General features: G+C 61.1%; 2 protein-coding genes across 2 annotated transcripts; one reads left to right on the forward strand and one right to left on the reverse strand.

Moving 5' to 3' along the window:
- The first annotated feature begins 6,643 nt into the window (after positions 1-6,643).
- On the forward strand, positions 6,644-13,904 carry CDCA4 (cell division cycle associated 4). The gene is made up of 2 exons (XM_058290901.2): positions 6,644-6,710; positions 11,041-13,904. The coding sequence occupies exon 2, from the start codon at positions 11,047-11,049 to the stop codon at positions 11,689-11,691; it is 645 nt and encodes a 214-aa protein (XP_058146884.1). The 5' UTR covers positions 6,644-6,710; positions 11,041-11,046; the 3' UTR covers positions 11,692-13,904.
- A 5,910-nt stretch (positions 13,905-19,814) lies between these two features.
- Positions 19,815-25,167, reverse strand: CLBA1 (clathrin binding box of aftiphilin containing 1). The gene is made up of 5 exons (XM_058290863.1): positions 24,717-25,167; positions 23,670-23,818; positions 22,443-22,573; positions 21,142-21,239; positions 19,815-20,124 (listed from the first exon to the last, which is right to left on the reverse strand). The coding sequence occupies exons 1-5, from the start codon at positions 25,068-25,070 to the stop codon at positions 19,960-19,962; spliced, it is 897 nt and encodes a 298-aa protein (XP_058146846.1). The 5' UTR covers positions 25,071-25,167; the 3' UTR covers positions 19,815-19,959.
- Between the last annotated feature and the right edge of the window lie 1,849 nt (positions 25,168-27,016).

Below are 27,016 nucleotides of genomic sequence, written 5' to 3' on the forward strand. Positions count from 1 at the left end.
TGTTCAGTTTTTCCGTTCTTTTCTCCCTGTTCTGTTCTCTCTTCAATTTCAGCTGTTTTGTCTTCTGCATCACTTATTCTTCATTGTATCATTTTGAGTCTGCTGTTTTTATGTCTATAATATGTTTTTTATTTCACCTGTTGTGTCTTTCATTCCCATTAGCTCTGATATTTTTCTATTCAGGTTTTTCAAATTCTTCTTTGTGCTCACTTAGTGTCTTCTTGATGTCCTTTATCTCTTTAGGCATATTGTCTTTCAATTCATTAACTTGATTTTGGATATTTGTATGAACCTCATTGATCAGGTTTCTCAAATCCTGCGTCTCTTCTGGGACTCTGATATATTTCCTTTGCTTGGGCCACTTCTTCCAATTTCTTAGTATGCCCTCTCATGGTTGTTGTTGTTGTTGTTTTTTTTTTTTTCAGGAGATATAAAGGAATGAACCCAGGACTTTGTTGTTTTGTGTGTGTGTGTATGTGTGAGAGAGGTATGTGTGAGAGAGAGAGGAGGTAAGCTTTATTGTGTTTCATCTTAATTTTAAAAAATTCAATTAATCAGGAAAGTTTAAGAACTCCAAGATACTGAAACGTAGTATGAGGTTATTAAAATGACACATTTTTGTCTTGGTACAGAATAGATCAGTGGAACACAAGAGAGTTCAAAAACAGATCCAGTGTACAGAGTTTATGGTGTGATGAAGGGTGTACTTCAAATCACTGGGGAAATGATCTGTTTAATAGTCACGAGTGGGGCCAAACAGCCATGTTGGTAGTGTCTTCTACTTCACTTTTTTACACCAAAAGAAGTTACAGGTGGGTCACAAATTTAAGCATCAAAAATGCAATAATGAAGGTGCTAGATTTGGAAAGCATGAGTGAATATTTTTATAATTTTAGAGTGGGGAAAGTCTGTCTAAGCATGACATGAAAACTGGAAGCCAAAAAATGAAAATATTGTTGGGTTTCACTCCTTAAAAATCAAAATTTTCTGAACTATCAAGGACCTTGTAAACAAAATTTAAAAAGAAAAATATGTAAATAGTTACAGCTCATAAGAAAAAAAGACAAATTTCCTTCATATAAAAAACTCCATTCAATCAATAAAAATACTAATAAGGCAATAATGAAACCAGCAAAGAATATGAAAAAGCACCTAGCAGAAAAACCCAGGACTTTGTACATGGGAAGCAGGTCATTACCCACTGAGCTTGTCTGCCCCCCAATGAGAGTTTTTGTTGTTGTTTTGTTTGTTTTTGTTTGTTTTTAGGTGGTATGAGGGATAAAACCTGGGCCCTTGTACATGGGAAGCAGGCACCAACCACTTGAGCTACATCTGCTCCCCTCTCTTATTTCTTTAAATTTCCTTGCATGCACTTTCCTGATCTGCCTGCTATAGTGCCCTTTGGCAGCCCTCTCAGTGTAAAGCCAGGCTGGAGAGTGTCTGCTGCAACATGCCTGGATCAGTGTGATATAGGATCCTGCCTAGAGGTTTATAGCCTTGCAATTCAACTTTCTCAGAGGCTGTTCTCCAACCTTTGCTGGCAGCTCTCTCTTTTCACAAGTAGGAAATAATTTCCCTCCCCTTTGTGTCTTCAACAATCAGTCCAGTCAGCAGGGAGGGTGACTGAAGGGTCAGATCTCTTTATTCCAAAGCTGACTCCCAAGGCAAAGGTTCATGCAGACCCTCCTAGCCTGGATGTGTTGATGGGACACGGCAGACCAATTTGTTGGCCAAAAGCTGAGTCAGCCTTGGGCTTTGTCCCTCTCGCTCCCATTTCTGGGGAGGTGGGCCCTTGCAGCCTGCTCTTAGTGTATCCACCAGCCAGAGGCCAGAGAATTCAAAGCTCTCTGCTCCAAGGGTGGGGAAAGGGTGCTGGTGGCAGCTGTGGCTTCTACTCGCGGTCTCCATGTCCAGGTTCTTTTCCCGTGCCCCTCTCCTCTGGGTGGTGTCCAGCCTTAGACCGTTTTTCCCCAGGCCATTTCTACCTGTCCCCTAGCTATTTTTCCAGGAGATAAGTAAGTCCCATGTCTGTAACCTGCCATCTTTGTGGAAGACTCCCTCAGTACTCATCCTGTTTATAACAGACTCCAGAAATAGGGCGAAGACCCATCCTGAAAGAGGTGGGTCACACCTTAGCTGAAGTTGCTTTGTCGAAAGACCCCACTTCCAATGGGCTCACACCCCCAGGGGTGGATTAGATTTGAGAACATGTTTTTCTGGGGTACAGAAAATTCACCACAATCCTATAATCTTTTTGACAGAAAGTCTATTTTGTTTGGCATTTATATAGACACGCTGGCTTTCTTTTGATTACTGTTTGCATGGAATATCTTTTTCTACCCTTTTACTTTGAAAATCTTTGTGTCTTTGTACCTAAGGTGAGTCTCTTGTAGATGGACCATGCTTTTCATCCTATCTGCCAAACTCTGCCTTTTAATAGGGAGTTTAATACATTGACTTTTAGTGTAATAACTGTAGCAGTTTGATATAGTTGATGAATTCCAAAAAGAAATATTGGATTATGCTTGTAATCTGATCTATACCTGGGCATGATTGAGTTATGATTGGGGCGTTGTGTCCCCACCCACCAAGGGCATGGTAAAAGACATGGCGAAGGACAGAGTTGAGGGCTTTTAATGGAGTTTGATGTTGGAGTTTGATGCTGAAGACTTAAACTGGAGCCCTGGGAAGTCAGCACGCAGAGGAGAGAGGAGCCAACCCCAGGAAGAAAGGAACCTTGAACCCAGAGAAAAGCAAGCCCCAGGAAGTCAGGAACTCAGGAAGCCTGAGCCCTCACATATGTCAGCAGCCATCTCGCTCCAAATAGACTTTGGTGAGGAAAGTAACTTATGCTTTATGGCCTGGTATCTGTAGGCTCCGACTCCAAATAAATACCCTTTGTAAAAACCAACCCATTTCTGGTATTTTGCATCAGCACCCTTTGGCCGACTAATACATACACCAATACAGGATTTTATGTTTTCCTATTGCTATCTTTATCAATGTTTTTTATGTCTTCTCATGGCTTCCAGTTACTGTCTGGTATCCTTTTATTTCCACCTGAAGGACTCCCTTTAACATTTGTTGGGAAGTCTGCTTTTATTTATCTGTAATATCTTAATTTCTCCATTTTTGAAAGATAATTTGTCAGATATAGAACTCTTTATTGAGAGTTTTTTCTTTAAGGACTGTCAATATGCTTTCCCCCCCTCTCTTTTGCTCTCCCTGGTTTCTGATGATAAATCCATTATTTTTATTGGGAATCCCTCCTAGTTATAAGTTGCATATCTCTTGCAAATCCTCTCTTTGCCCTTGGATTTTGACAGTTTTGCCTTAGTGTGTCTTGGTGTAGATCTCTTAGCATCTGTCCTATGTTGAGTTTGTTGAGCTTCTGGGATGTGTATATTCATGTCTTTCATAAGTTTTGGGAAGTTTTCAGACATTATTTCCTTAAAACCTTTTTCTGCCCTTTTGGGACTCCAGCGATGTGTATTTGGTATGCTTGATGGTGTCCCACAGGTCTCGCAGGCTCTCTTCAGTTCTCATGTTTTTCCTTTCTGCTCCTCATATTGGATAATTTCAGTTGTCTTGTCGTCAAGATCGCTGGTACTTTCCTCTGCGTATTCAAATCTGCTGTTGAATCATCTAATGAGCTTTTCATTACAATTATTGTGCTTGGCAGCTCCAAAATTTGTTTGGTTTGGTTTCTATAATTTCCACCCCTTTATTTTGTTCAGACATTTTCCTAACTTCCCTTAGGTGGTGTATGGATCTCTTAAACCCACGGGATGTTTTTAAGACTATTAGTCTTTGACTAATAGTTCCAATGTGTGTTCTTCCTAAGGGATGGTTTCTGAAAAATTCTCTTTTTCCTTTGAAAGGGTCATATTTCCCTTTTTCTTTGCATGTTTTATAATTATTTGTTGAGGATTGGACATTCTGAGTATGATCTTGTTATACCTTTGAAAATCTAGTTCTTCCCCTCCTACAGGATTGCTAATTTTTGTTGTTGAAAGCTGGAGCCATCAATTAGTGACTTTTGCGAACTATTTTTGTTCTCAAATGAGAATGAAGAGATACTGCCTCTTTAAGACTCCTCTGCTGCTTTTGCCTGAGGGGATGATTGGCGAGTAGGTTGGAACAATTGCCATTCGCAGAGCCCCCCACCCACCCCCAGCAATCTGAAGTAGCTGACCAAAAAGATTTTGGAAGACTCTGTCCTTAGAAGCGCACCAGACCTCAGCAAGCTGCCCCAGGAGCCTGGCTGCTTCCTCCCACTGCCGCCGGCTGCGAGCCACTGCACAGAGGGTGAAATTCGCAACAGTGAGCAGACCAGCCTCTCCCTCCAGCTCTTCCCTGAACGCTGCAGTCTTCCTCTAGACTCCAGAGTTCCAAAATAGTCGATCCTGACAGTTCCTGCCAATTCAATTGTTACAGCAGGAGTTCTGAACCGTAGAAACTTACAACCGGCACTCCAGAAGGGTGGATGAACAGTTTTATTACGCGCAGGCCCAGAGGAGAGTCAATCTCCAAATTCTGAGCCCTATTTTTCAGTTTTCATAGCTTTATATAGGATTTCGGGTGGGATCAGCATAGCTTTTGTTCATTGGCTAATGCGTTGCTAGGCGAAAATTTGCAAGCAGGGGGATTAGAGAGGCAGAGTGCAGCTGTAAATTTGCAGGCTGATTTACAGAAGGGGGTGGAGTCACTCGTTTGATATCTTCCTACTAGGCTGTGTTTTCACAGACTGATTTACAGAAACAGGGGCAGGAGTTACTTATTTGATATGCTCCTGCAAGGCCATGCCCTCACAGGCTGATCCACAGAAGCGGGGCAGGAGCAACTTGTTAGATATTTTGCAAGGTTATGCTTTTTATTCCTCAACACAATAATTGCTTTAGTGGAGAGATTTAATTCCTTGGGTTTCCTACTCTTCCATCTTTGCACATTACTCTTTGCCCAGTATATGCTGATACTTTGTTAATGGGATGACTTAAATTTTATTTTTCATTTTATAAGTTACTTGTACATAGAACTAGAATTCATTTTCCTGTATTGCATCAAGTGTGGATTCATTGGTCTTGCTTAATTCTTTTTTTTTTTTTTAAAGATTTATTTATTTATTTATTTAATTCCCCTCCCCTCCCCCGTTGTCTGTTTTCCTTGTCTGTTTTCCGTGTCTTTTTGCTGCGTCTTGTTTCTTTGTCCGCTTCTGTTGTCGTCAGCGGCACGGGAAGTGTGGGCGGCGCCATTCCTCGGCAGGCTGCTCCCTCCTTGGCGCTGGGCGGCTCTCCTTATGGGTGCACTCCTTGCGCGTGGGGCTCCCCTACGCAGGGGACACCCTTGCGTGGCACGGCACTCCTTGCGCGCATCAGCACTGCGCATGGGCCAGCTCCACACGGGTCAAGGAGGCCCGGGGCTTGAACCGCGGACCTCCCATGTGGTAGACGGATGCCCTAACCACTGGGCCAAAGTCCGTTTCCCTTGCTTAATTCTTTATTCATATTCACTTGAACATTTTATCTGGAGATTATTTTGGATTTTCTACATTCAAAGTATTTTTTAGGAATTATCTTTTAGACAATTTTCTTTTCAAACTCTCGTATATTCTTTATTTTTCCTTTTTGGCCTAGCTGGGCCTTTCAGTACAAGGTTGGATAGAAGCGATGAGCGCAGAAGTCTTTTTCACAATCTTGATTCAGGAGAAAGCTTTCAAGATCACTGTATTTCCGTCGATTGTTTTTGTCAATAGAGGGTCCTGGAATCCGCACCCTTCCTCCCTCTTGGAGGCCCAGAACGAAGCCCTCCCCTGACCGTGCAGGACGGCGCAGAGCCCCCTCCCTAAGGACCCCCTCCCCGCGCAGCGCGTCGACCGCAGCGCATGCCCGGCCGCTGGACGCCCAGGCCCCGCTCAGGGCTGACCCCCGAGTAGAGGTCTCGGGATCCTGTACACCAGCTAATGCGCTCTCCACTAAGACATGATTTATTTTCTCTGAAAATACACTTTGGTTACTACTTTTGATGGGTTCACTCCTTACACGTAAACCTGGGAACCCCCTGGGGCTACCCCCGCGTCTGAGCAGGCGGAGATGGACAGGCCGGGATGGGGCGCAGCGCCGGGGCGGCCGGGGAAGCCCCCGAGGCCGCGCGCCTCCCCCGGGCTCGCCCGCGCCTCCCCCTGCGCGGCCCCCTCCCCCCCTGCGCGGCCCCTCCCCCTCCCCCGGCGCGGCCCCTCCCCCTCCCCCCGGCGCGGCCCCTCCCCCTCCCCCTCCCCCCTGCGCGGCCCCCCGCCCGGGCTCCCCCCACTCCCCCTCCCCCACTGCAGCCCCGCCCGCGCGCCCCAGCGGGTGGGGGCAAAGCCCCGTGGCTCGCCCCGGACCCCCCCCGGACCCCGCCCCCGACCCCGCGCGAGCCCAACGGCCGGGCCGCAAGCGCGGGAACACCGCCGGCGAGGCCCCGCCCCCGCGCTCGAACCGCGCGGCCCCGCCCCCACGTCCGGCCAATCAGCGTGCGCGGCGCGGCGGCGCCATGGTGACCCTTTGTGGGCGGCCCGGCCCCGCCCCCGCGCCGCCCCGGCCCCGCCCCCGCGCCGCCCCGGCCCCGCCCTCGCGCCGCCCCGGCCCCGCCCCCGCGCCGCCCCGGCGGGCCCTGCTGGCTGCGGGCGCGGAGCGCGGCGGGACCGGCGGGACGGGCGCTTCTCTGCGGCGCAGGTGAGCGCCCGGGGCGGGGGGCGCGCAGGTGAGCCGGTGGGCGGGCGAGGCGCTCGAGATGGCTCCGCGGCCCGGCCTTTGTGTGGCGCCCGAGGCCTCGCGGCCCCCGCCCAGCCGAGGCCCCGCGCCCCGCCGCCCCCCTGCCCCCTGGGTCTCCGGGCAGCCCCGCGGCTCGGCTGCTCTCCCCCGGAGACCTGGGGGCAGTCTGGGACCGCGGGGCGCAGGTGGCCGGGGCGGGGTGGGCTTCGCAGACCACCAGCCAGGCCACCCGGAGCCACCAGCCTCCGGGACCTCGTGGTACTCCAGCTTCCTCTTCCTCGTTGGCTTTTGCCGAGTTGTTGGCTTTAGGAAGAAAACTGGAATGGACTTGGGGCAGCGTGGGAGGACGTCGGCTCTTCACCTTTGACCTGGGAAGCGAGCGCGGGCTCGTCCGCTCAGCCCTGCGCCCGCCCCGGCCTGCAAGACCTGCAGGGCGGCGCCGGCTCCTGAATTTACGGCCCTGATGGGTCCCACTCCCCCTCCAGCCTTCTGTCTGTCTGTCCCATCCAGCCCGGCCGGCGCCCAGCTTTCCCTCCGCCCACCGCTGCCCGGGGCGGACGATGCCCTTAGGTTCACCCCTAACGTGCAGTCCTTGAGCTGAGGGGGCGCCGGCCTGCAGCAGAGTGCTTGGGTTTTAGCTTGGAAGGCAGGCTTGCACCCGGCAGAGCCCCCAGGCGGCCTTGCACCCTGGGTGCTTGCACCCGGCAGAGCCCCCAGGCGGGCTTGCACCTGAGCCCCTCCAGGCCGGTGCGCCCGGGCACCTTTCTGTGGCCCTCCGCCAGGGCTTGGGCTGGCCGGTGAGCGCTCATTTCTTTGCCTGTGTTTTTCGGTTTTGGTTCTTTTCAGAGGCACGTCCCTCCCCGTCGTGTCTAAGCCTGAAGGGAAGCAAGTGCCGCCAACTCGGGGTCTGCCTGCCCCCGCTGCAGTCCGGCTTCAGCTGCCTTCACGGGAGGCTGACGGTGGGACGGGGCTGGGAAGAGGGGCTCCTCGAGCCCCCACAGCACCGGGTCAGAGGTGGGGAGCCATGGCCCTGGGACTAGGAAAGTACCAGAAGCCGCTTCCAGGCCTCAGAATCCAGCTGAAGGACCGGCCTGCGCGGGTGGGGCTGGCGGCTGCGCGCTCTCTCCTGGGGCAGCAGGCCGGAGGCGGCCGTTCTTTCAGAACGAGCCGAGGGGGAATTGCCTCTTCACAGAGGCGAGCCTAACGTCCAGGGGACTTTTCCCGCACCCACTCTTGTTTTCAGGTTTTTCCATCCTTGGTAGTAAGGTCGGTTACTGCCTTCCTGCAGGGAGAGGGGCAGGCATACCAGGAAGCTGGTGTTTCGAGCCACGTAACAAGAGCACTTGCAACTAAGGTTTTAGTAATTGCTTGCAAAAAATTTCAGACTGTAGTGGAGAGATGAACTCACATACACCCATCGCTCCAATTCAGTTTTCCAGGTTTGTCTTTGAAGAAGTGTTTTGCAGCAAATCTGATGAGGTCATGTGAGCGCGGCTCTGCCTCTGAACCCCGCGCCTCCCTGGGCTTCTCAGCAGCGGCTGCGGTGGCGACCGGGGCCTGCCCAGCCCGGGGACCCAGGCGCTGGGCCGGGTGGTGGGGTGGGGTCCCTTCCGCGGGCCTCAGGCATGCCTTGCTCCACGACCTCGTGGCTCCCTCTGGGCCCAGCTCCCGGCGCACTGTCCCCCGCCAGGTGGAGCTGCCCAGGGCCTGCCGGGACCCCGTCGCGTTGTGCTTGGCCCGCTGGGCTTGGGCTGAGGCAGCGGGGCGCTGCCGCGACTTCACCTGGGGGGGGTCCCCACTGATGCTCGTGGGGTAAAGTGCGGGCCTTGGTGGACTTGGGGCGTTCAGCGGAGCGGGTGGGCCCCGGCCCCGGGGCGAGGCAGGCGTGTGTCTGCCTCTTGTCCAGACTTACTGGTGGGCCAGGCTCTGCGGCCAGCCGGTCCCGAGGCAGCCCCAGCCCAGACTCCCCTGGCACCCAGGGAGCTGCCCAGGCGGGTCGAGGAGGGTCTCGGTCCCCAGGGCACTGCGGATGGAGAACTGCCCTCCAGGTGTTCAGAGCAGTCTGGGTGCTCTGTGTTGGGTATAATGGAAAAATAACGGTGGCTTAGCATTTGGAAATTTTAAATGAGTAAGGTCGGAGTGGTTTTTTTTTTGTTTTTTTTTTTAAGATTTATTCCCTGCCCTGTTGTTTGCTCTTGTGTCCGGGGAATCTGTGTCTCTTTTTGTTGCATAATCTTGCATCAGCTCTCCACGTGTGCGTCGCCACTCCTGGGCAGCTGTGCTGTTTTCACGCAGGGCAACTGTTGCGGGGCCGGAGTGATTTAACCGCACGTGTCATGGCACATGGGAGTGATGCAGCTTTTAAGTCCACACCTCTGCCTCACCTCAGCTGTCAGCTTGTTTTAAATCTTGAAATGTTTAGATGCTGCATACGCAGGGTTCCAGTGAGGTGGGGGGCGGCAGTTTCTAACTGTGACAGTGGGACGCTTGGTGAATTGGAAAGGGGAAGTTTACCAGCAAGTGTGAAAAAAATTAATGCACTAGAAAATTGGTGGGTGCGTTGACCCAGCCTTCCCAGAACCAGTTTGACAGTGGCGTGCATGTGCACACCCATGTGCATGTGTGTAGCGTGTGCTTGTGCCTGTTTGTGCATGTGTGCGTGCGTGTAGCTGTGTGCGTGTCCCACCGGCGGGGTCAGGCTGCAGCCCTGCCCCTGTGTCTGGAAGGCCCCCTGCCCCGAGCCCTTCACGGGCCGTGGTGGCCCTCGAGGACAGCTTTCCGTGCCCCAGGCTTTCTCGGCTTAGAACCGGTTCCGGGGATGGTTTGTGCCTGCCTGCTCCTCCTGGGAGTGGAAGCTTTAGTGCGCCTGAGCCCCCAGGCCGGCCCCGGGGTGAGCAGCCCAGGAGGCCTGCACGCGGGCGGAGGGCCAGGCTGGCGCTGGCCAGGGGCGGAATGGGGCAGCCCGGGCGGGAGCAGCAGGACCAACAGGCAGAGAGGGGTGGCCGGGAGCGGGCTGAGGCTGGGGTCTCGGGTGCGGTGTGACCGTGGCTGGGGAAGCCGAGGGCCTTTCCCCAGGTTGTCTAAGGACCTCGGTGCATGCTGACGATGGCGCTTTAGCCCCGAGACCCCTCCTGCTGCGGGCGTGGCCGTGGGCCCGTAAGGCCCCTGCTAAGTGACGTGAGGGCGACGCGCGTGTCGCCTCGAGGTGCACTTCAGAGGCCGGCGGAACTCGTGCCGTCGCCAGAGGACGGCACGGAAGTGACTGTCCAACCCCCATCAAGGCCTTGGCCTGGCCGGGGCTGTCCTGGCGGCTGGCGTTGGGAGCACAGCTGCATCGGCCTCGCCGGGGCCTTGGAGCGCTGGCTGCGTCCCGGAGCTCCCCCGGCTGCTGGCCTGGCCGGCTGCGCTGTGGGTCCCAGCAAACCGGGCGAGGCCCTGAGGCCGCAGCCCCCCTCCACGCCGGCCCGTGGCCTCCGGTTGTTGGGAGGGGCGAAGGAGTTAGGAGTGAGACGGGGAGCTTAGGTGGCCGCACCGGGCCAGCTCTGGCCAAAACCCAGCCTTCACACCGACAGGGCCCGGGGGCGGCGTAATCAGAAAGCCTCTGCCCGCGGGGAGAACCGACCTCGAGTGGGGGGTCACTGCCGGCTGCCCGCAGGTTGGGGCGCGGACACGCGCCCCTGTGGCCTGGCGCGCCGGCCCTCGTCTCGGAGAAGCTCTCGGGAGACGCAGCCACCGAGCAGCCGGGCATTCACCGCTGCCCCTGCGCTGGCAAGAAGGAGGCACACCCAGCGGTTCCTTCCCTGCCTCCGGGAGATGAGACCATGCGGGGGGGACGCGCCAGCAGCTCTCGTGCAGCCGTGGTCTTGTCCCCCGCAGGGCTCCTGGCCGGCCGGCGCCCCGAGGGGCCTGGTGAGGAGGCACTGCGCCCCCACGTCCTGGGCTCGGGGCTTGCCCGGCTCCATCCCGGGCTGTCGGTCCCTCGTGGGCCCCACGCCTCCCCTGTGGCACAGGTTTCCAGGCCACCGCCGTGGCTCGCATTTCTCTCCTGTGCTGCTTACAGGGAAAAGTTGTGCTGCAGCGTGGGGACGAGACATTTGCAAGAAACGGGAAGCCAGCCAGCCTTCCCGGGCTCCGTGGGTTAGAGGGAGACTCAGCACCGCGCGGGAGCCCTCTCGCCCCTGCGTGCCTCTGCCACGGAGGGAGCTGCGGCTGCCTCGCCTCGGGGCGTTCGGGGCGGTGACGGGCTGTGGCCGTGAGCGGTGCTAAACGGCATCTCGCTTGGTTTTGGCAGGACGCGATGTTTGCACGCGGATTAAAGAGGAAACGCTCCGACTCTGAGGAGACCGCCCCGTCCCGCGCCGCGCAGCGGCAGTTGCTGCTGGACATGTCCCTGGCGAAGCTGCAGCTGTGCCACGTGCTGGCAGAGCCCGACCTGTGTCGCTCCGTCCTCATTGCCAACACCGTGCGGCAGGTGCAGGAGGAGATGACCCTGGACGGCGGCTGGCGGCCGGCGGCCCCTCCGAGCGCGGGCCTGGCGCCACGCGACCGCCTCGTGTCCACAGACATCCTTTGCTGGGCGCCGCGGGAGCCAGAGGGAGAGGGGCCGGCCCCCGGCGGCCTCCCCAGGGACGCGGGCGTCTGCACAGCCGCGGCCGCACGGGCGCCCGGGAGCCCTCAGGGCGGGCCCCCAGAGAGCAGTGGGGGCTTCCCGAGGTCGCTGGGCCACCTCCTGGGGACGCTGGACGGCGGGCCGACCGGCGCCGCGGAAGGCCTCTTCCCAGATGCGGACTCTGCCTACGACCTGGACTCGGTGCTGGCGGGCGTGGTGGGTGTCGCGAAGCCGGCCCCCCACCACGCGCTCGACGCCCCGGCCCCCGGCGCCAGCTGCAGGCCTGACCTTGGCGAGCTCGACCACATCGTGGAGATCCTGGTGGAAACCTGAGGCGGAGGCAGTGCGTGGCGCGGGCGGGACGTGGACGCTTGCCTCCAGAGAGCCCCTCGGATGGGCCAGCGGCGCAGCTCTGCGTGGCGTCCTGCCCGCCCGCGGCCACTGCCAGCCTCGCTCTCCTGCCGGTCAGGACGTCCGGAACAGCGGCTGCGCCTGCCCGTGCGTCCCTCGCGGGACAGCGGCTGCTCGCGGGCGGCCCCGGAACCTCCTGGACCACCCTCGACGTTCCCACTGGCCCCTGCCCCACCACGGCTCTGTCGAGGGTGGCCTCCCTCTGCATCGGGTCTCTCGTTTAGATAGGTGGAGTTTTAAAAATTAAGTTTTATATGTTTTGGGCAATATTTTATCTTAAGATATATTTTTTAAACTTTTTGTATTTTTTATATTTTCCAGCTATTTTCTTAAAAGTATATCTTTTTTATGAACATCCTCTGCTGCTACCTTAGACATTTTTATAGCCTGAACCATCGTAGTCGGCACGTTTCACCGGCTTCAGGTTTAGGAAAGGGCTTTTTCTTCAAGGAGCGCCTCTTCCCTGTGGCGCCCGTGTAAGCCTCCCACGCTCGCAGCCCGGGGCCCGGGGCCCGGGGGTGATGGAAGGGGCGCCTGGCCTTTGCCTTTGGCTCTCGCCCCCTCCGGAGCGCTTCCTCTGACTTGCTCAGCTGCAGCTGACCGTCGCGAGGGCATGATTTATCCTGTTTGTGTGTGAACGCCGTCTCGGGCCGTCTCAGGCCGTCTCGTCCTGGGACTCCCTCACCCGGGTTGGGCCCTCCTGGATCTTATTCCCGGGGCGCCTGCCCAGGGGCGGGGCCCCCACGCTGACCGGGCGGGCGGTCGTGGAGGGCTGGGACAAGACCCGCAGGCCGGACCGAAGTCTAGAATGACAGGAAGTCAGGCCCGTGACCCGTGGCCTCTGTGTCGGGGGCCACTGATGCGGGGGCCCGAGGGACCGCCCGGAAGTGAAGCTCCACTCCCCGTCCCCACGGTGCTGCTGAGGGGCTTCTCCTGCCTCCCACCCCTCAGCCTGGAAAGGCTCCTTTTCTTCTGTTTATGGCCACGTCACATGTGACGCTCTCGTTAATTAAACGCATCCAGCAAGTGCACAACGAGCAGGCGTGGGGCTGCGCCTCCTGGCCGTGGAGTCTCTCTCCCCCTCGGTCCAGCGCATCACTTGGCTGTAAGGCCAGGTGGGAAGAGAACTTCCCTCGGAGGCCTGCCCGGGGCAGTGGGGTCGCCCGCTCTCCCAGCCACCCAGGACCCCCGCGGGGTGCCCCTTCCCTCACGCAGATCACCCTGACCTCGCTTGGGCCGATGGGAGGCCTCAGGGTCCTCACAGCTGGACGGTGCGCGCCAGGCCTGTGGACCCTCCTTTCCCTGCTCCCTCTGCTCTTGCCGGCCCTTCCCCAACCACACACTGTCCAGCACCCCCCACCGGACGCAGCTGGAAGCCCCCTCCCCTGCGACTGCCCCAGGCACTGGCGGCTTGGGGGTCCCAGGCAGGACATGGTGGGGTCTCCGGAGGGGCGTGGAGAGCGGTCAATGGCTGGTGAGGGATCAGGTGTGAGGTGACCAGGAGCGCCCTGGCCACAGCCTCTCCGCCCCCCGTTCTCCTCCCTGCGCCCCCTAGTTGGGTTGGTGGGCTTCGGGTGGCCTGGGCGGCGAGAAGCGGAGGTGGAGCTGGAGCGTGCCGGCCAGCTGCGCGTCCGCAGTTGCTCCCAAGCCCAGCGAAGCTGTTGGCGGTCCTGGGGTGGACGGCGTTCCAGGAGCACGCGTGCCGCCGAGGGGACAGGCACATCCCCAGCCCTGGAGGGCGGCCAAGGGACGAGGGCTGGAGGGCCGTGCACTGGGATGGGTGGAGCCGAAAGCCCTCGGAAGGATTTCCCAAACCTCCAGAAAGCCCAGAGGTTTTCCCAGCTTGACGGCAGCCCCAGACGTCCACAGGGCTTTGCTGGGAACCGTCTAAGCTGGAGGAAGCGTTTCTAAACGTAGCAGAAAACCCACCTGCCGCAGCATGGAGAACTGAAGTTTTATCTCAGAAAATGGTACCATAAAGTTACTGTCACACGAGGAGGCATCTTCAATTTATGGGCGAGAAACGCAGGGAAAACGACGGAGGGGTCGGGGAGTCCATCAGTCAAAGGGTTTTTCTGGAATTTGTAGTGTTTCTTTAACCCTTTGTCGTTTCTCCACTAAAACCCGGAGTCTAACTTGGGTTTGTGATTTTGTGTTTTCTTCTCAAAAAGCTGCACAGCCCCCGGCCGCCGTGGCCGTGCTGGGCCGGAGCTTTGCGGCTCAGAGGCTGGAGCATTGGCCGAGGAGCAGGGGTCAGGGGGCAGCAGAAATCAGCCCGCGGGCTCCGGAGGCGGGCGCCCGTCCCTGGGCTCGAGGGGCAGAGCCCCCACGGGGGGCAGAGGCGTGGCAGGCCCTGCTGCACGTAGGGACCAGTGGGCCTTGGTCTCGGCCACCCTGGCCAGGCCCTCCCTGGCCTCCGGATCCCGGCACCGCGGGCTGCTGGCCGGTGCCTCCTGGGCGCGCCCCTCCCCACCGTGGGCGGGCGGGCGGCGGCGGGTGTGGGCCTCTGTGGCCCCCTGGGCGCGCCTCGGCCCCTGAGCCCGAGAGCTGGTGGGTGCCAGGTCGGCCGGGACGCAGAGCGAGCAGACCCCCTGGCCTGGAGGGCGAAGCCCGGTGCGCCCCCACGCTCCCCGCCTCAGGACTCTGCCTCGGTACCCCCGCGTGCACCCGCGCACTCTGCAGAGGCCTGTGTTCCCGCGGCCACCCCGCCCCGCAGCTCCTCCCTACTCCAGCAGCTTCCGCTCTCCCCGTCCGCTGGAGCATCCCCCAGCACCACGGCCACACCCCAAGGGGGTCACGTTGCCTTGGGCTGACAGACAGGAATTTCAGAAAGGGACTTTCCTCCCGGTGCTGGCGAGGAACCCCAGAGCCGATCCTGAGCTAGGCCGCGGCTCCCGGCCAGGCGGCCGGAGGCCTGGGAGCTGCCCGAACTGTCCGGCGGGGCCTCTGGAGGAGCAGGTGGCCCTGGGTGCGGGCAGCGGGGCACCTGCCGCTGCCCCTGCTGGGGTCACCCTTTGACCGCCATCGGCGTCCAGTGGAACAAGCCGGGTGGGGGCCGTGGAGGCCGCTCACTCCCCTGGCGGGGCCTGGCTCTGCGCGGGCCCACGTGCCGCTGGGTGCCGGGCGGGGGGCTGAGTGAGGGCACTGGCCCCTGACTGCTGGGCGTGGACACGCCTCCTCCCCCCTGCCACCATCGCTCTAGGAACTGCCCAGGGCGGTGGAGCAAGGACCCCGTGTGCAGCTCAGCGTGCCTGCCTGCCCTTTGACCCTGAGCCGCTCCCCCTCGCTGCTTTCAGAGGCATTTACAGGGTGCACTGGGCACTGCACCCAGGGCCCCGGGGCCCGCGGGGGCTCCCCTCCCTGCCGACAGGCGGCCCTGGCTCTGGGGGGGGCTGCCCGGGAGGGGAGGGTCCCTGTTAGGTCACAGCCCTGCTGGAGAAACTCGCCGGCCGGTAACCACTCACAGCGGCCTTGTTTTCCCCTTTGACTTTCTGGAAGCATGCTGGAAGGAATGACGGCATTCAGGGGAATCTGAGTATGCTGAACCTGCAGAGACAACAATTTACTGTAAACACGTTTAAACACAAAGGTATGCCAAACCCCTGTGCCCGGTCTGCACTGGCCAGTTAACATTTTTCATGTTATGTGAAAGAATTTTAAAGCAAGTCTCAGATATCGACACATTTCATTCCTAAACACTTCAATGTTAAGGTTCAAAAATAAGGGTATTTTCTTACATTAACCGCAATACCATTTTGCACTTGGAAAATTAATAATTCCTTAATGCTATCTAACACTTCGTATCCAAATATCTTGGGTTTTCCCCCCACTTTTTTTCTTTTTGACCTTAAAAACAAGTAGCACATCAACACTGGCCATCTGTGAGATGCCCATGCACTCCTGCCTCGGTGTCTGGGCTCGGCCCGTGTGCCTCCTCGCACCCCTGCCTTGCCACCCCGAGATGCTCATGCAGACCGCCTCTGCCCGCCCACTGGGGGGCTCCTTCACCACCGCAGGCCCCGCGCCCCTACAGCAGCCCATCCCCTGTGCAGGCCAGAGCCTCTGCTGGCGGAGGAGGGGCTCTCCTGAGGAGCGGCAGCGGCCCCCTCCCGCACCTGCTGCTGCTTGGCCTGTTTAGCTCACCACCTTACATGACGTTCTTTATATCAAAGTATTCCTGTCCAAATAACTGGTTTAGCCTGTCGCTGGGCTGGACCGCAACTGCTCTCGGTACCTTCGTTTTGCTTGCTGTATTTCAGTGGCCGTAGAAGTCCCACTCAACTCTTCCTTCGGCACAGTGGAGATGCTGATCCGTTGCTCCTGGCCACCGCTGCCTCTGGGAGGGGTTGCCGCCTTTCGTCTCTACTCTGGCTCCTTGATATGTGCAGGTGTGGTGTGCTTCCTATTTATCCTGCTTGAGGTATTGATTCTTGGATTTGTATATTATTGTCTTTCATCAGTTTTTAGAAACTTCTTAGCCATTAAATCTTAAAGTATTTTTCCTCAGTTTCTTTCCTCCTGGGACTTCAATTACACCAAAGTTAGGCCATTTGATCTTGGATACCTATTCTTTTTTCCTCATTGTGTTTCTTTTTGGATAGTTTCTGTAGACCTGTCTTCAGGTTCACTGATCCTTTCCTCTGCAATGCCTAGTCTGCTATTAAGCCCAAGTCATGAACCGGTTATATTTTTTATGTCCATTTTTTTCGCTGTAAACTTGCATATTCCCACGTATGCTGCCACTGTTTCCACTAGATCCTGTACCGCTTCTGCCGTAGTTCACCACGTGCTGAGCCGTGTCTGCCTCTGGTGACGACGGGGGGTTGAGGTTTCCTGCCCCTGGGCCGTGGCGGTGGCTCTTACCTGGAAACACCTCGCACAAGTTGAGGGAGCCTGGGGCATTCTGACGGGCGGATGGCCGGGCCCCGACTGTGTCAGGTGGTGTCCTCCCTAGAGGACAAGCCGTGCAGGGAGAAGGCAGCCTTGTGCAGATGGAGGCAGCGGTCGGCACCAGGGAGCGGGGCTGGCGCAGACAGGGCTGCGGGGGAGGCGGGGGGAGGCAGGGGAGAACTGCCCAGGCTTGGCCTTCAGACTTCCTGCTTCCAGGCCAAGAGCAGATGTGCTCTAAGCCACCTCGACTGGTGCCTCTCTCAGCAGCCATGGGAAACGAGGCAGCTGTGGACCATGTTTCCTTGCTTTTTTTGTGTCTGGTAACTTTTTATTGTGTGAAAGGGCAGAAGGAACTGATTAACAATTACTTCCCAAAAAGGGCAGGCCCCTGTTGTGGGAGCTGGATGGGGACTCCGTGGGGCTCTAGTGAGGCCACAGGTATCTCGAGGGACATCGGGACACTTGTTTAGCACAGCTGGAGGCTGTGCTGCAGGCTCTGGAGCTCAGCTGGCACTCCCAGCCAAGGTGCCGGTGTTGGGGCCTGGGCTTTGCGCCTGGCCGAATGCCTCTGCCGTGCCCACAGTCCTCTGCCGTGCCCGCAGGCCTCTGCTGTGCCTGCAGGCCTCTGCCGTGCCCATTAGCCTCTGCTGTATCTGTAGGCCTCTGCTGTGTCTTAGCCCTCTGTTGTGCTTGCGTCTGTAGGCCTCTGCTCTATGTGTAGGCCTCTGCCGTGCCTGCAGGCCTCTGCCGTGCCCATTAGCCTCTGCTGTATCTGTAGGCCTCTGCTGTGTCTTAGCCCTCTGTTGTGCTTGCGTCTGTAGGCCTCTGCTCTATGTGTAGGCTTCTGCTGTGCCTGTAGGCCTCTACTGTGCCTGTAGGCCTCTGCTCTGTCTGCAGCCCTCTGCTGTGCTTGTGTCTGCAGGCCTCTGCTCTCTCTGCAGGCCTCTGCTCTTTGTAGACCTCTCGAGGGTTCTCTGCCTTCTGTTTCCACCTCAACTTTCTGTGCCGGGGAGACTGGTGGTTTAGAGCTACGGACCCCAGGAAAACGTGTTCCTAAATGTGAGACCTCCCATTGTCGTAGGGTTTAGATGAGGCGACTTCAGTTACGGTGTGGCCCACTCCAACCAGCAAGGTCTTAATCCTAGTACTGGAGTCCTTTATAAGAGAATGAAATTCAGACACAGAGAAAGGCCACAGAGGGAGAGCAACAAGCTGAAATCACAACACTGAAGGGGGAGAGGCTGGAGGGGCCACCATGGGCCTTGCCTGGCGCCAGGGGAGCCCAGGACCGGGGGCCCTGGCAGCCGGCCCCGGAACGCGTGTCCCCAGGAAGAAGGCATCGCCTCTTGGCCTTGACGTGCCTCAGCGCCTTGAGCCAGGCCGACCCATTGCGCAGCACGTGCTTGAGCAGCTGGGAAACCACAGCAGGCCCCTCGGTGCCGCGTCCTCGCCGGAGGGCAGTCCCCTGCGCTCCTCGCTCAGCCCCCTGCCACCTCTCTGGACTTGGCACCATCTCCAGCCACTGCTGGGGTCCCCCGGCTCTCCTGCCTCCACCCCACCCCCAACCTCTGAGGGACGCTGCCCTCCACTTGGGGGTGGCCCCGCTGGCCTTGGGGTAGCTTGTCTCTCTACCTCTGGGTTTTGGCATCCTACGCCCAAACAGTGAAGATGTGGAGAGCCGGGGGACAAGCTCCAACTTGTGTTGTGGGGCCGAGGACGCCCATGTCCCCGCGTCTGCCTGTGGCAATTAAAAGCTCAACAAGCAAACATTCTCTGTACTGGCCTCCCACTGCTGACCAGGAAAGAGCAACACGTGCCTCTTCTCTGAGGAAAGGCTCATTGCTTTAGTTCTTGGCTTTCTTTTATTCTTACCTCTCTGGGTTTTTTTTTTTAACTATAACTTTGTCACTTGTTGGGCTGGTTGTACTTCGTAGATCTGAATCGGAGGCAACACCCAGTACTTAGAACGCCCAGGTCCCCCTAACTCAGGAAGCCCCTCCTCAAATGGACTTGGACGAGGAGATGGCATCAAAGGCACAAGTGAGAAGTGAGGTGTGAGGCGACGGGGGGCAGGTCCTGGCTTCTGGCTTGGGAAGCTGAGCAGGTGGCGGTGCCACCAGTAGGCAGACAAGAAGCCAAGCTGTTGGGGCTCTGAGGGTGGGGGTCCACTTGGAACCGTGGGGTCCAGGGCTCCTGTTCAGAAGCACCAGTCAGTGTGGATGCCAGGGTGCCTGCGGGTGGTGTGAGGACTCAGGGCCTTGGAGAGGGGGGAAGGGCGCAGGACAAGCCGTCCTGGCAGTTCCAGCTTCAGAGCTGGGGCGCCAGGGCCCCCCGAGGGGTCTCTGCCGGCAGCGCCCTGCAGGACCACGGGGGCTGCCCTGAAGCAGGTGCACGTTAGAGCAGGGTTCCCAAGCTCCGCCCTTTTCTGGCTGGGGGCGCGCTCTGGCCAGTCTCCGCCTTCGCCCTCCGGAGGGACCGGCCGGGGGCTCTGTGGCAGGCGGGAAACGGCCTCAGCCCATTCTCGCGAGGCCTCCGCCTGAGTAGGATCTTGAGAGCGTTGGTGCCCGCAGCCCGCCCTGCCGCAGGAGGCCACCCGTGCGGCAGCCCTGGCAGGCCTGCCCTCAGGCCCCGGGAGTGCCCCCTGCACGGCCGCGGGGGTCCGGGAGCGGCGGCAGGGCCCACGCTCGCGAGGGGCAGGGGCAGTGGGCACCCTCCACGCCATTCTCCATCTGGCTGCTTGGCGCTCTCTGGCAGCCACCTGCCCAGTGACACTTGACCTTTCCCTCTTTTTTCTGAAACTCAGAGAAACCCAACAGTGAGGGGGAGGCACACACTGCTGGCCCGGGGCCCTGGCGTGGACGCTGCTGGGGGCTGCCGCCCTGTCCCGGCCCAGGCCCGTCACAGCCCCCGCCCCAGCCTGTGCCCGACCAGGCCCATGGCACCGGCACCTGGCACCCCGTGCTCACGCCCGCCTCAGCGGGGCCCGGGGCGGCTGCGGCACACCCCACAGCTGACCCCTGGTGAGTGGCCCCGTGACCCGGCACAGGGCGGGCTAAGTGGGGAGTCTGGGGGCGGAGTGGGCGGAGCTCAGCACCGAGCACCTGCTGAGGCCCCGGGTCTGATCCCCAGAACCTCTTGAAAAATAATAAAGTTAATAAGGAAAGTAGCACTGAGATTATAAACTCAAAGACACAGAAAACAGAAGTCCAGGCAGCAGATTTGGGCACTAATTCCACACAGCAGCTCTGGGTCCAGCAAAAAACCACGCAGTCTCATCACGACAGAAGGCGCCCCTCTGCCTCAGTGACCGTCCCCGTTAGGCCAGGCCGTCGTCAGCTGCCGCACAGTGAAGACCTTCCTCCTGGGAGCCGACAGAGACGGCACGCTGCCCGGCAGCGGCGTCTTCTTCAGAAAGAGGCTGTAGGTGACCAGGCAGCCCTGCCTGCTGCCGGGGGCCTCTGAGAGCTGCGGGGGGAGAGGAGCCGGTCAGCTGCGCGCCCGGGCCAGCAGGCCGTGGACCCGCCAGCGCCGTGGGGCCCCAGCCCGCCGTCCGACTAGCTGAGCACCAAAGGACGCCTTCCCAGTTCTTGCCTTGGTGGGCACAGGGAAGGTTTTTATGCTCTAAGGTGACCCCTGCAGCGTGCTTCCGGAAGTTTCCACCTCCTGTGCAACGGTGCTTTCTGAAGGAACGGGCCTGGCACCCAGAGGACCTGTCTCCACTGGCCAGGGCCGCTCAGCTGCATCCCAGCACCCCTGCCCCGCGCTCAGCTCCAGGTCCCAGGGCCGCCTCGCCTACCTCACCTTCCCACCACGCTGCGCGGCTGGCGTCCATGGGCCCCTCATGGGCCGGGCAGCAGCCTCCCACCTGCCCCTCCCTGCGCTCCCTGCCGAGTGGCCGCCAGCTCCCTCCAGCAGCGTCCTTGTGCTGGACTCCCGGTCCCCACCCTCCCCCGGCTCAGTGCGGACCCCTGACTGCACCCAAGTCCCTCCCCCGGGGGGCGGGGCCGGGGGGCCAGGCCGGCTGTCCTGCGGTCTGCAGTGGGCAGTCCCCAGGAGAGGACACGGCGCAGAAGGTGGGCCCCAGCCTCCAGCCCGCAACGCTGGGGCACGGCCTGTTCCAGACCGCCTTCCAGACCAGAGCTGGGGGACAGGCACCCAGCTCCCTCCATGCTCCCCACGCCCCGCGGCCTGAGCCTGGGGCCCGAGGCTGCCTGTCTCCTAGGCCCCGACTCAGCCGCGTCCGCTGCCCTGGCCCGGTCACATCCCAGCCTCCACACCGAGGGTCCCAGCTTCTCAGGACCACCCCCCCCCCCCCAGCTCTCCCTGGGAGCCTCTCTCTGCAGCGACCTGCCGGCCCTACGAGCGCACATGCTCATTCCTCACAAACAAGGCATCAAAGAGAAACCCAGGGACTCGTTGTGGGGCCCCAGGGGCTCGGGGCAGCACCCCCGCCTCACCCCCCCATGCCGGGTGGCAGTGCACCTTGGTCTGGATCAGGGCTGCGCAGGGGTTCACGTGCACGCCGCCTCCTCCAGGAGCTTCTTCAGGCGCTGCGGGGCCAGAACCTTCCGAACGGCGGCCCCTGAGGAAAGAGACCACCGCCAGGCGGCACGTCCGGCCTGAGGGCCGAGCCCGATCCGGGTCAGGGTGGACGGCGGGCAGCTCCACGCGGAGCGCGAGGGCGGCGAGCACCCGGCTGCTCGGGGGCCAGCCCCACTTCCACGGCAGCCCCCAGCAGGAGCCCCACTTCTACACCACTCCCCCAGCACAGACGGAGCTCCCCACTTCCACTCCCCCCAGCATGGAGGCTGGGCCACACTGTGTGCGCTGCTGAGCCCCAGGGCTGTGGTACCCCACGCCCTACCAGAGCCAGGGACGACCTTCCAGCAACATCTGTGGGGCCCCCGGGCCGGTGCAGGGCACTGAGCCCACGCGCGCTCCAGGCCGCGGTGAGGCCCCGTCCCAGTGCTGACGACCCCAGGACCAGGAGGCCTTCAGCCCCGCGGGACCGTTCCTGGGACCTCTGGACACGCGCGTGTCTGGCCTGGGCCCTGGGCCCTGAGCCTCAAGCAGAGACCTTGAGAGCAGCTGGGGTACGCAGCGGCTCGGCGAGGTGGCGTCTTGTGCTGTACAGCACGGGGCGTCTGACGTCGCGTCACGAGCCGCCTGGCCACCTGCGCCCACTGCTGGGTTCCCTGGCCACCTCCTTGGGCCCCTCCTGGGCCTCCGCCCTGCTCTGGGCTCTGGGCTTGCCCCTGCGCCTGGCGCCAGCCTCAGGCCTTAGCGATGCCTCCCAGGGTGAACTTACGGCTACACCTAGGCGAACCCCAAGTCTCCACCTGCACACCCAGAGGACACCCGGCCCGTCACCCGCATCCACCATCCGGAGCAGAGCCCGCCTCGCCACCCTCCTGAGCCCCCAGGGCCCTCTGCGTCCGCACGCTGCTCGGCCCACCCCAAGCCCGGTGCAGAGGGGCTTCTCCAGGAAGCCCCCGACCTCGCTGGGCAGGCCTGGGCCCCGCATCCCGGGTCCCCACGGCGTCTTCCGCCGACACTCGCGTGTGGCTCTAATCACCAGCCTCCACGTCTGCCTCCCGCTCCGGAGGGCAGGCGCTCACCAAGGCCAGTCGCTTCCCTGCCCTTCCTGCCACGCCCCGCGGCTCACGACACCGCCGCTCACAACTCAGGTCCCGCCAGCAGGCGTGCCCCCGGCAGGAGGCGGTCCCAGGGGTGGGGGGCCACTAGGTCCCCCCAACCCGGAGTGGGCCCCACAGAGCGTGCTACCTTCAGCGCAGCATCTATCCCGAGAACGAGAAAGAGGTTTTCTCGGCAGCGAGATCCAGTCCAGGGGCATCGTGGAGCGGATGTGGTACTTGTGTTCTGAAGCACTCTCCAGAGTTTCCTAGACTCAGAACTGGGAAACAGATGCCGTAATCAAGGCGCGGCCAGCGAGCTCTGAGGACGAGCACCGAGCTGCGTCCCAGCAGCCCGCAGGGTCCTGTCCTGCCAGTCCCGGCCAGCGGCCCCACCGCCTCCCTGCTCGCCCCCTTCTACAGCACTTCTCTACCCAGCCCGGCCCGGCCTCAGTGTGGACACATCGCGAGGGGACAAATACACTCAACACGGGGCGCACAGGAGGGCTGAGACGGACAAGACGGCGAGGGAGGGGTGGGGGCCGCCCGCCAGGTGCCGCGCGTTGCTGCGGAGGCCGCAGGCGAGGTCGAGGGAGGAGGCAGGCCTGCGCTGACCCTCGGAGGAAGGGGAAGGCGCACAGACAGCTGGGCAGAGACGAGGCCAGCGCCAACATCCTTTCCAAAGCCAGCCTAGAGTTTGGGACACGCTCCTGCCCCCAGGGCCCAGAGCCGGTGCCGGAGCTCGTGAGCAGGCCTGGGCACTAGACAGGGCTGCCCTGCTGCGCAGGCCTCCAGAAAGACCCAGGGTGCCCCTCGCCGCCCTCACGCCCGCCCAGCCGTGGTCCACCCTCCCTTGAGCTCTACAGCCAGAGCTAAAAGCCGCCGAGTCAAACTCTCCCCCTCGACGCCACTCCTCGGGCCCCAGGAAGCTGCTGGGAACCCTGGGCCTTGCGGGCAGCTCCAGGCCTGCACACGCGGCTGGCCGGGGGTTGCAGTGTCCCCCCAGGACACCAGGTGGGCCCCGCGCTTGAGCTGGGGCCGACGGTTGCAGAGGCTGCCAGGAACCAGCCCGGCCATGGCCCTGCCAGCCTCTGCCCACGCAACGCTCCCTGGGCAGGGCAAGGACACTGCGGGAGCCGACCTCAGGCCAGTCTGTGCCGGCCAAGCTTGCCAGGGCCACTGGGAGGGCGGGGACAGCGGACTCAAGAGATGACCAGCTCATGGCCCCGGCTGCCCAGGCCCCTCGGGGACCACAGGACTCCAGGAGGAAGGACACTGCAAAGGCAAAATGAGGCCTCACGCACCTACTTCCCCCAACCGAAAGTGTAAGCCCAGAATCCTTGCAATAAACATTCTGTTCCAATTTAAGTTTGTTACCATAATTGCTTATGTACAGATTCAAGACCAGGTCTTTCTTCACTGCTGCTGTTTAAAAAATGGTCTAAGGTGGAAACACCTTCAGTTGCCTGCTGGACTGGTACTTCTTGAAAAGCAAACTTGAAAGTTTTCTCATAGCCAAGTAGAGGCTGAAAAGAAAAACACAGACCTGAGAAAAGACTTGTGCCAGCTACCTTATCCAAACACGTTCTTTTGGTACCGATGCAATTTGTGGCTGATTGAACTGCAAGTGCTCCTGTGTGAAGTCTGTGTCCCTGCCCTGCAGTCCCCTGAAGAAGGTAAGAAACGAGACTGGGCACAGCACTCGCAGAACTCTTCAGGGCAGCTGAGACACCTGCTGAAAATGGCTGCACAGTTCCCGTGTTAACTGGCTAAGAAGCTGCCCATTCTTTACTTTGGCTAAGACCCGAGGTTTGCTTGTGGAAGTGGAAGTTGGAGCAGTTCTCACCCAAGTTACTGTGAAGGGGTGGGAGAGGGGGGGCTAGGATTGGGCAGAAACTTATAGCACAAGTGTGGGCAAGTGCAGAAAGCTGGGGAGGTGGGCGTGCGAGGCACACGTGGTGGCTATGTACGCGTTTTGTGTCCCTGTGCCTCTGTTCATCGGGGACAGAGTTTCTTGCAGAAAAGAATTGAGAAGCAAATGCAGATTTCATGTTATGCTCAGACTCCCCTAACATATCAATTATACCTCACCAACCACGAGAGAGAACCCGGCAGGGGCATGGGGGCGGCCTGCGCCAGCCCCGATGGACGTCGCCTCCTGAACGCTTCTCCCAGCGGCAGACGGGTGTCCCCGTGGCTTTAGAATCCCTGGACTTCCTCAGTCAGTGATGAACCACTCACACCAGGTGCCCCTTGCAGGCTGGAGCGGGCTGGGGGCAGCCGCCCTGCGCGGCAGCCGCGTGGACCCGACCCCCCCCCCAGTGCCTCGGGCGCGGTCAGCAGGGCTGGGCCGGCCCCACGCCGAGGCGCGCGGGGGCGCGGGCTCCGCGTTCTGCCCCACGCCTCGCGGGCCCTCGAGAGTACCTCGGGCGGCGTGGGGGCGGCGCGCCGGGTCCCGCCGGGTCCGCCCGGGTGAGGTCGGTGGCCGCCGCGCTCCCTTCGGGAAGCGGCTCCGGGCGGCTGAGGGTCCGCGGGCCCCTCCAGGTGCTCCGGGGAAGTGGCCGCAGGTTCCCGAAAACCTGCGAACTCGCCCCAGGCGCCGCCGCGCTCGGCCGGGGCCTCGGCGGGGCCAGGGCGGCCGCAGGGGGTCCCCGGCCGCTCCCAGGCGCCCTGGCGCAGGGCCCGGGGCGCCCGGCTCGCACCCCCGTCGCCCGAGGCCCTGCGGGCGGCCCCGCCGGCTTCCCCCGCGAGGCCCCTCAGCGCGCCCCGCAGCCGCATGGCCCGCCGGAGCCGGGGAGCCCGCGCCCGGGCCGCGCGGGGCTCGAGGGTCCCGCTCCCGCCGCCGCGCCGCGTCTCCTCCGGCCCGCGCCAGCGCGTTGCCAGGCAACAGCGCGCGGCGGCCCCCGCTTCCGGCGTCGCTCCTCGCCCCGTGACGTCAGCGCGCAGCCGCGGGGGCGGGGCCAGCCCGGGCGCTCGCCCCGCCCCCGCCTCCCCTGCGGCCGCCCCTCTCCCCCCGCCGCCCCTCTTTCCCCCGCCCCTCTTCCTCCCTCCCGCCCCTCTTTCCCCCCGCCCCTCTCCCCCCGCCGCCCCTCTTCCCCCGCCGCCCCTCTTCCCTCCTCCCGCCCCTTTTGCTCCCCTGCCGCCCCTCTTCCCTCCCCCCTCCCCGCTGCCCTCCTACCCTGTTCCTCTTACCCCCCCTCCCCCCCGCCCCTCTTACCCCCGCCGCGGGCCCATGGGGCTTGCGGTTTTCTCCCGCAGGAGGGACTGCGAACCCCCAGAACCTCGCCCTCCCCAGCTTCCCGCCGGCGCAGGGCAGGAGGAGCCGGGTCTCCCGCCCCCTCCAGGCCCGAGGCTGCCTGGTCAGCGGCCACCTCGCCTCCCAGCCCTTCCCCCACCCGCAGGCCCACGGTGCCCCTGAGGGGAGGGCTCGACTTGGCCTCCCCAGGCCCCGGGCGGCCTGCTCTGGGCAGAGCAGCCCACCCCTCCCGCTCACACACCTCCCACCTGCCACCCGTGGGCCCGCGGGCCCGGTTCCTTCTCTGCCAAGCTACCCCGAATTTTCACTGAAAAGTTACAAGAGGAGTCACTCTCAGCCCCTTGATGGCAGCCCCCAGCCCCCTCCTCACCTCCCAGAGGCAGCACAGCAGGGCCCTGTGGCCACACTGCCCCTCCGGTGCTGGCCCTGCGGTCCTCGGCCCCCACCTCTGGCTCCCTTGAGGGGGAGTGGTGCGGTTGTCGGGAGGGTCAGTCCAGCGTTTGCCGAATGATGGCCTGAGGGCAGGGGTGCTGGCTCAGTGCCCCACTGCGACCCCTGGGCTGGCCCGGGCCCCTCGTCCTCCGCCCTGCCCACCCTGGGGGCGCCTCGGGTGGGAGGCTCTAAACCCCGCCCTGGTGTCCCGGGGGCTCCGGCAGCCGCCGTCTTGCCTGCCTTTCCAGCCGGGGTGCTGAGGAGGGCTGTCCTCGCGTGAAGGGGGAGGCCGAGGCCCAGCAACCCCCGCGCCCCTCTGAAGAGTGGGGGGAGTGCTGCCGGAGGTGGCGGGCTGGGCCGGGCAGGGGCGGTCACCCTCGCCCTGGCCCGAGGCTGGTTGAACCCCCCTGTGCTGGGAGGAGCTGCAGTCCCAGCCCCCCCGCCCCGTTAGGGTCCTCGCGGGCAGAGGGCTCTGCAGACGGGGTGGAGTAAGGAACTCGAGGAGGGGGGTGTCCTGGCTCAGGGGGCCCAGTGTCGTCGCCTGGGTCCTGGTGAGTGAGAGGAGGGGGGAAGCGGCCGTGGGAAGCCAAGGCCGGGCGGCCACTCTGGAAGCCTCCGGAAGGAACTCTGTCCCGTGGCCCCCAGGTCAGCAAGAGAATGCGCATCTGCTGTGCGGAGCCGCTGCTCCCTGGGGATTTGTTCAGCAGCCTCAGGAACCCCCCTGGGTGGCCCTCAGCTGCCTCGGTGGGAGGGGGCTCCTTCGGGAGAGCCAAGGTGCATGGGACAGCAGGGGTGTCCCTGGGATTGGGTGGCCGGAGGGGGGACAGCCCAGACAGTGCATGGGTGACCCCTGGGTTATAGGGCGGGACGGACAGAACTGAGAGTCCCCAGGGGAGACTGTCAATGGGGGCCTCCATTAGCATGGGGGCACGTGGGTCACAGGCCTTGACTCCCCAAGGGACCGTGGAGGGGCTGCAGTGGGGGGGTTGGCCAGGAGGAGGAGCCACGGGACCCTCCCACATGGGCCCTCCCCGAG

Source organism: Dasypus novemcinctus, chromosome 3 (genome assembly GCF_030445035.2).
Source record: "Dasypus novemcinctus isolate mDasNov1 chromosome 3, mDasNov1.1.hap2, whole genome shotgun sequence".
Classification (NCBI taxonomy): Eukaryota; Metazoa; Chordata; class Mammalia; order Cingulata; family Dasypodidae; genus Dasypus; species Dasypus novemcinctus.

Bases quoted from the DNA above. Each gene is read 5' to 3' on its own strand.
- CDCA4 (XM_058290901.2), top strand. From the start codon at position 11,047: ATGTTTGCACGCGGATTAAAGAGGAAACGCTCCGACTCTGAGGAGACC.
- CLBA1 (XM_058290863.1), bottom strand. From the start codon at position 25,070: ATGCGGCTGCGGGGCGCGCTGAGGGGCCTCGCGGGGGAAGCCGGCGGG. The intron at 22,574-23,669 runs GTAACAAACTTA...TCTGTTTCCCAG, and splicing joins TCTGTACATAAGCAATTATG to TTCTGAGTCTAGGAAACTCT. The intron at 21,240-22,442 runs TAGCACGCTCTG...CTTTCCTCAGGG, and splicing joins GATAGATGCTGCGCTGAAGG to GCCGCCGTTCGGAAGGTTCT.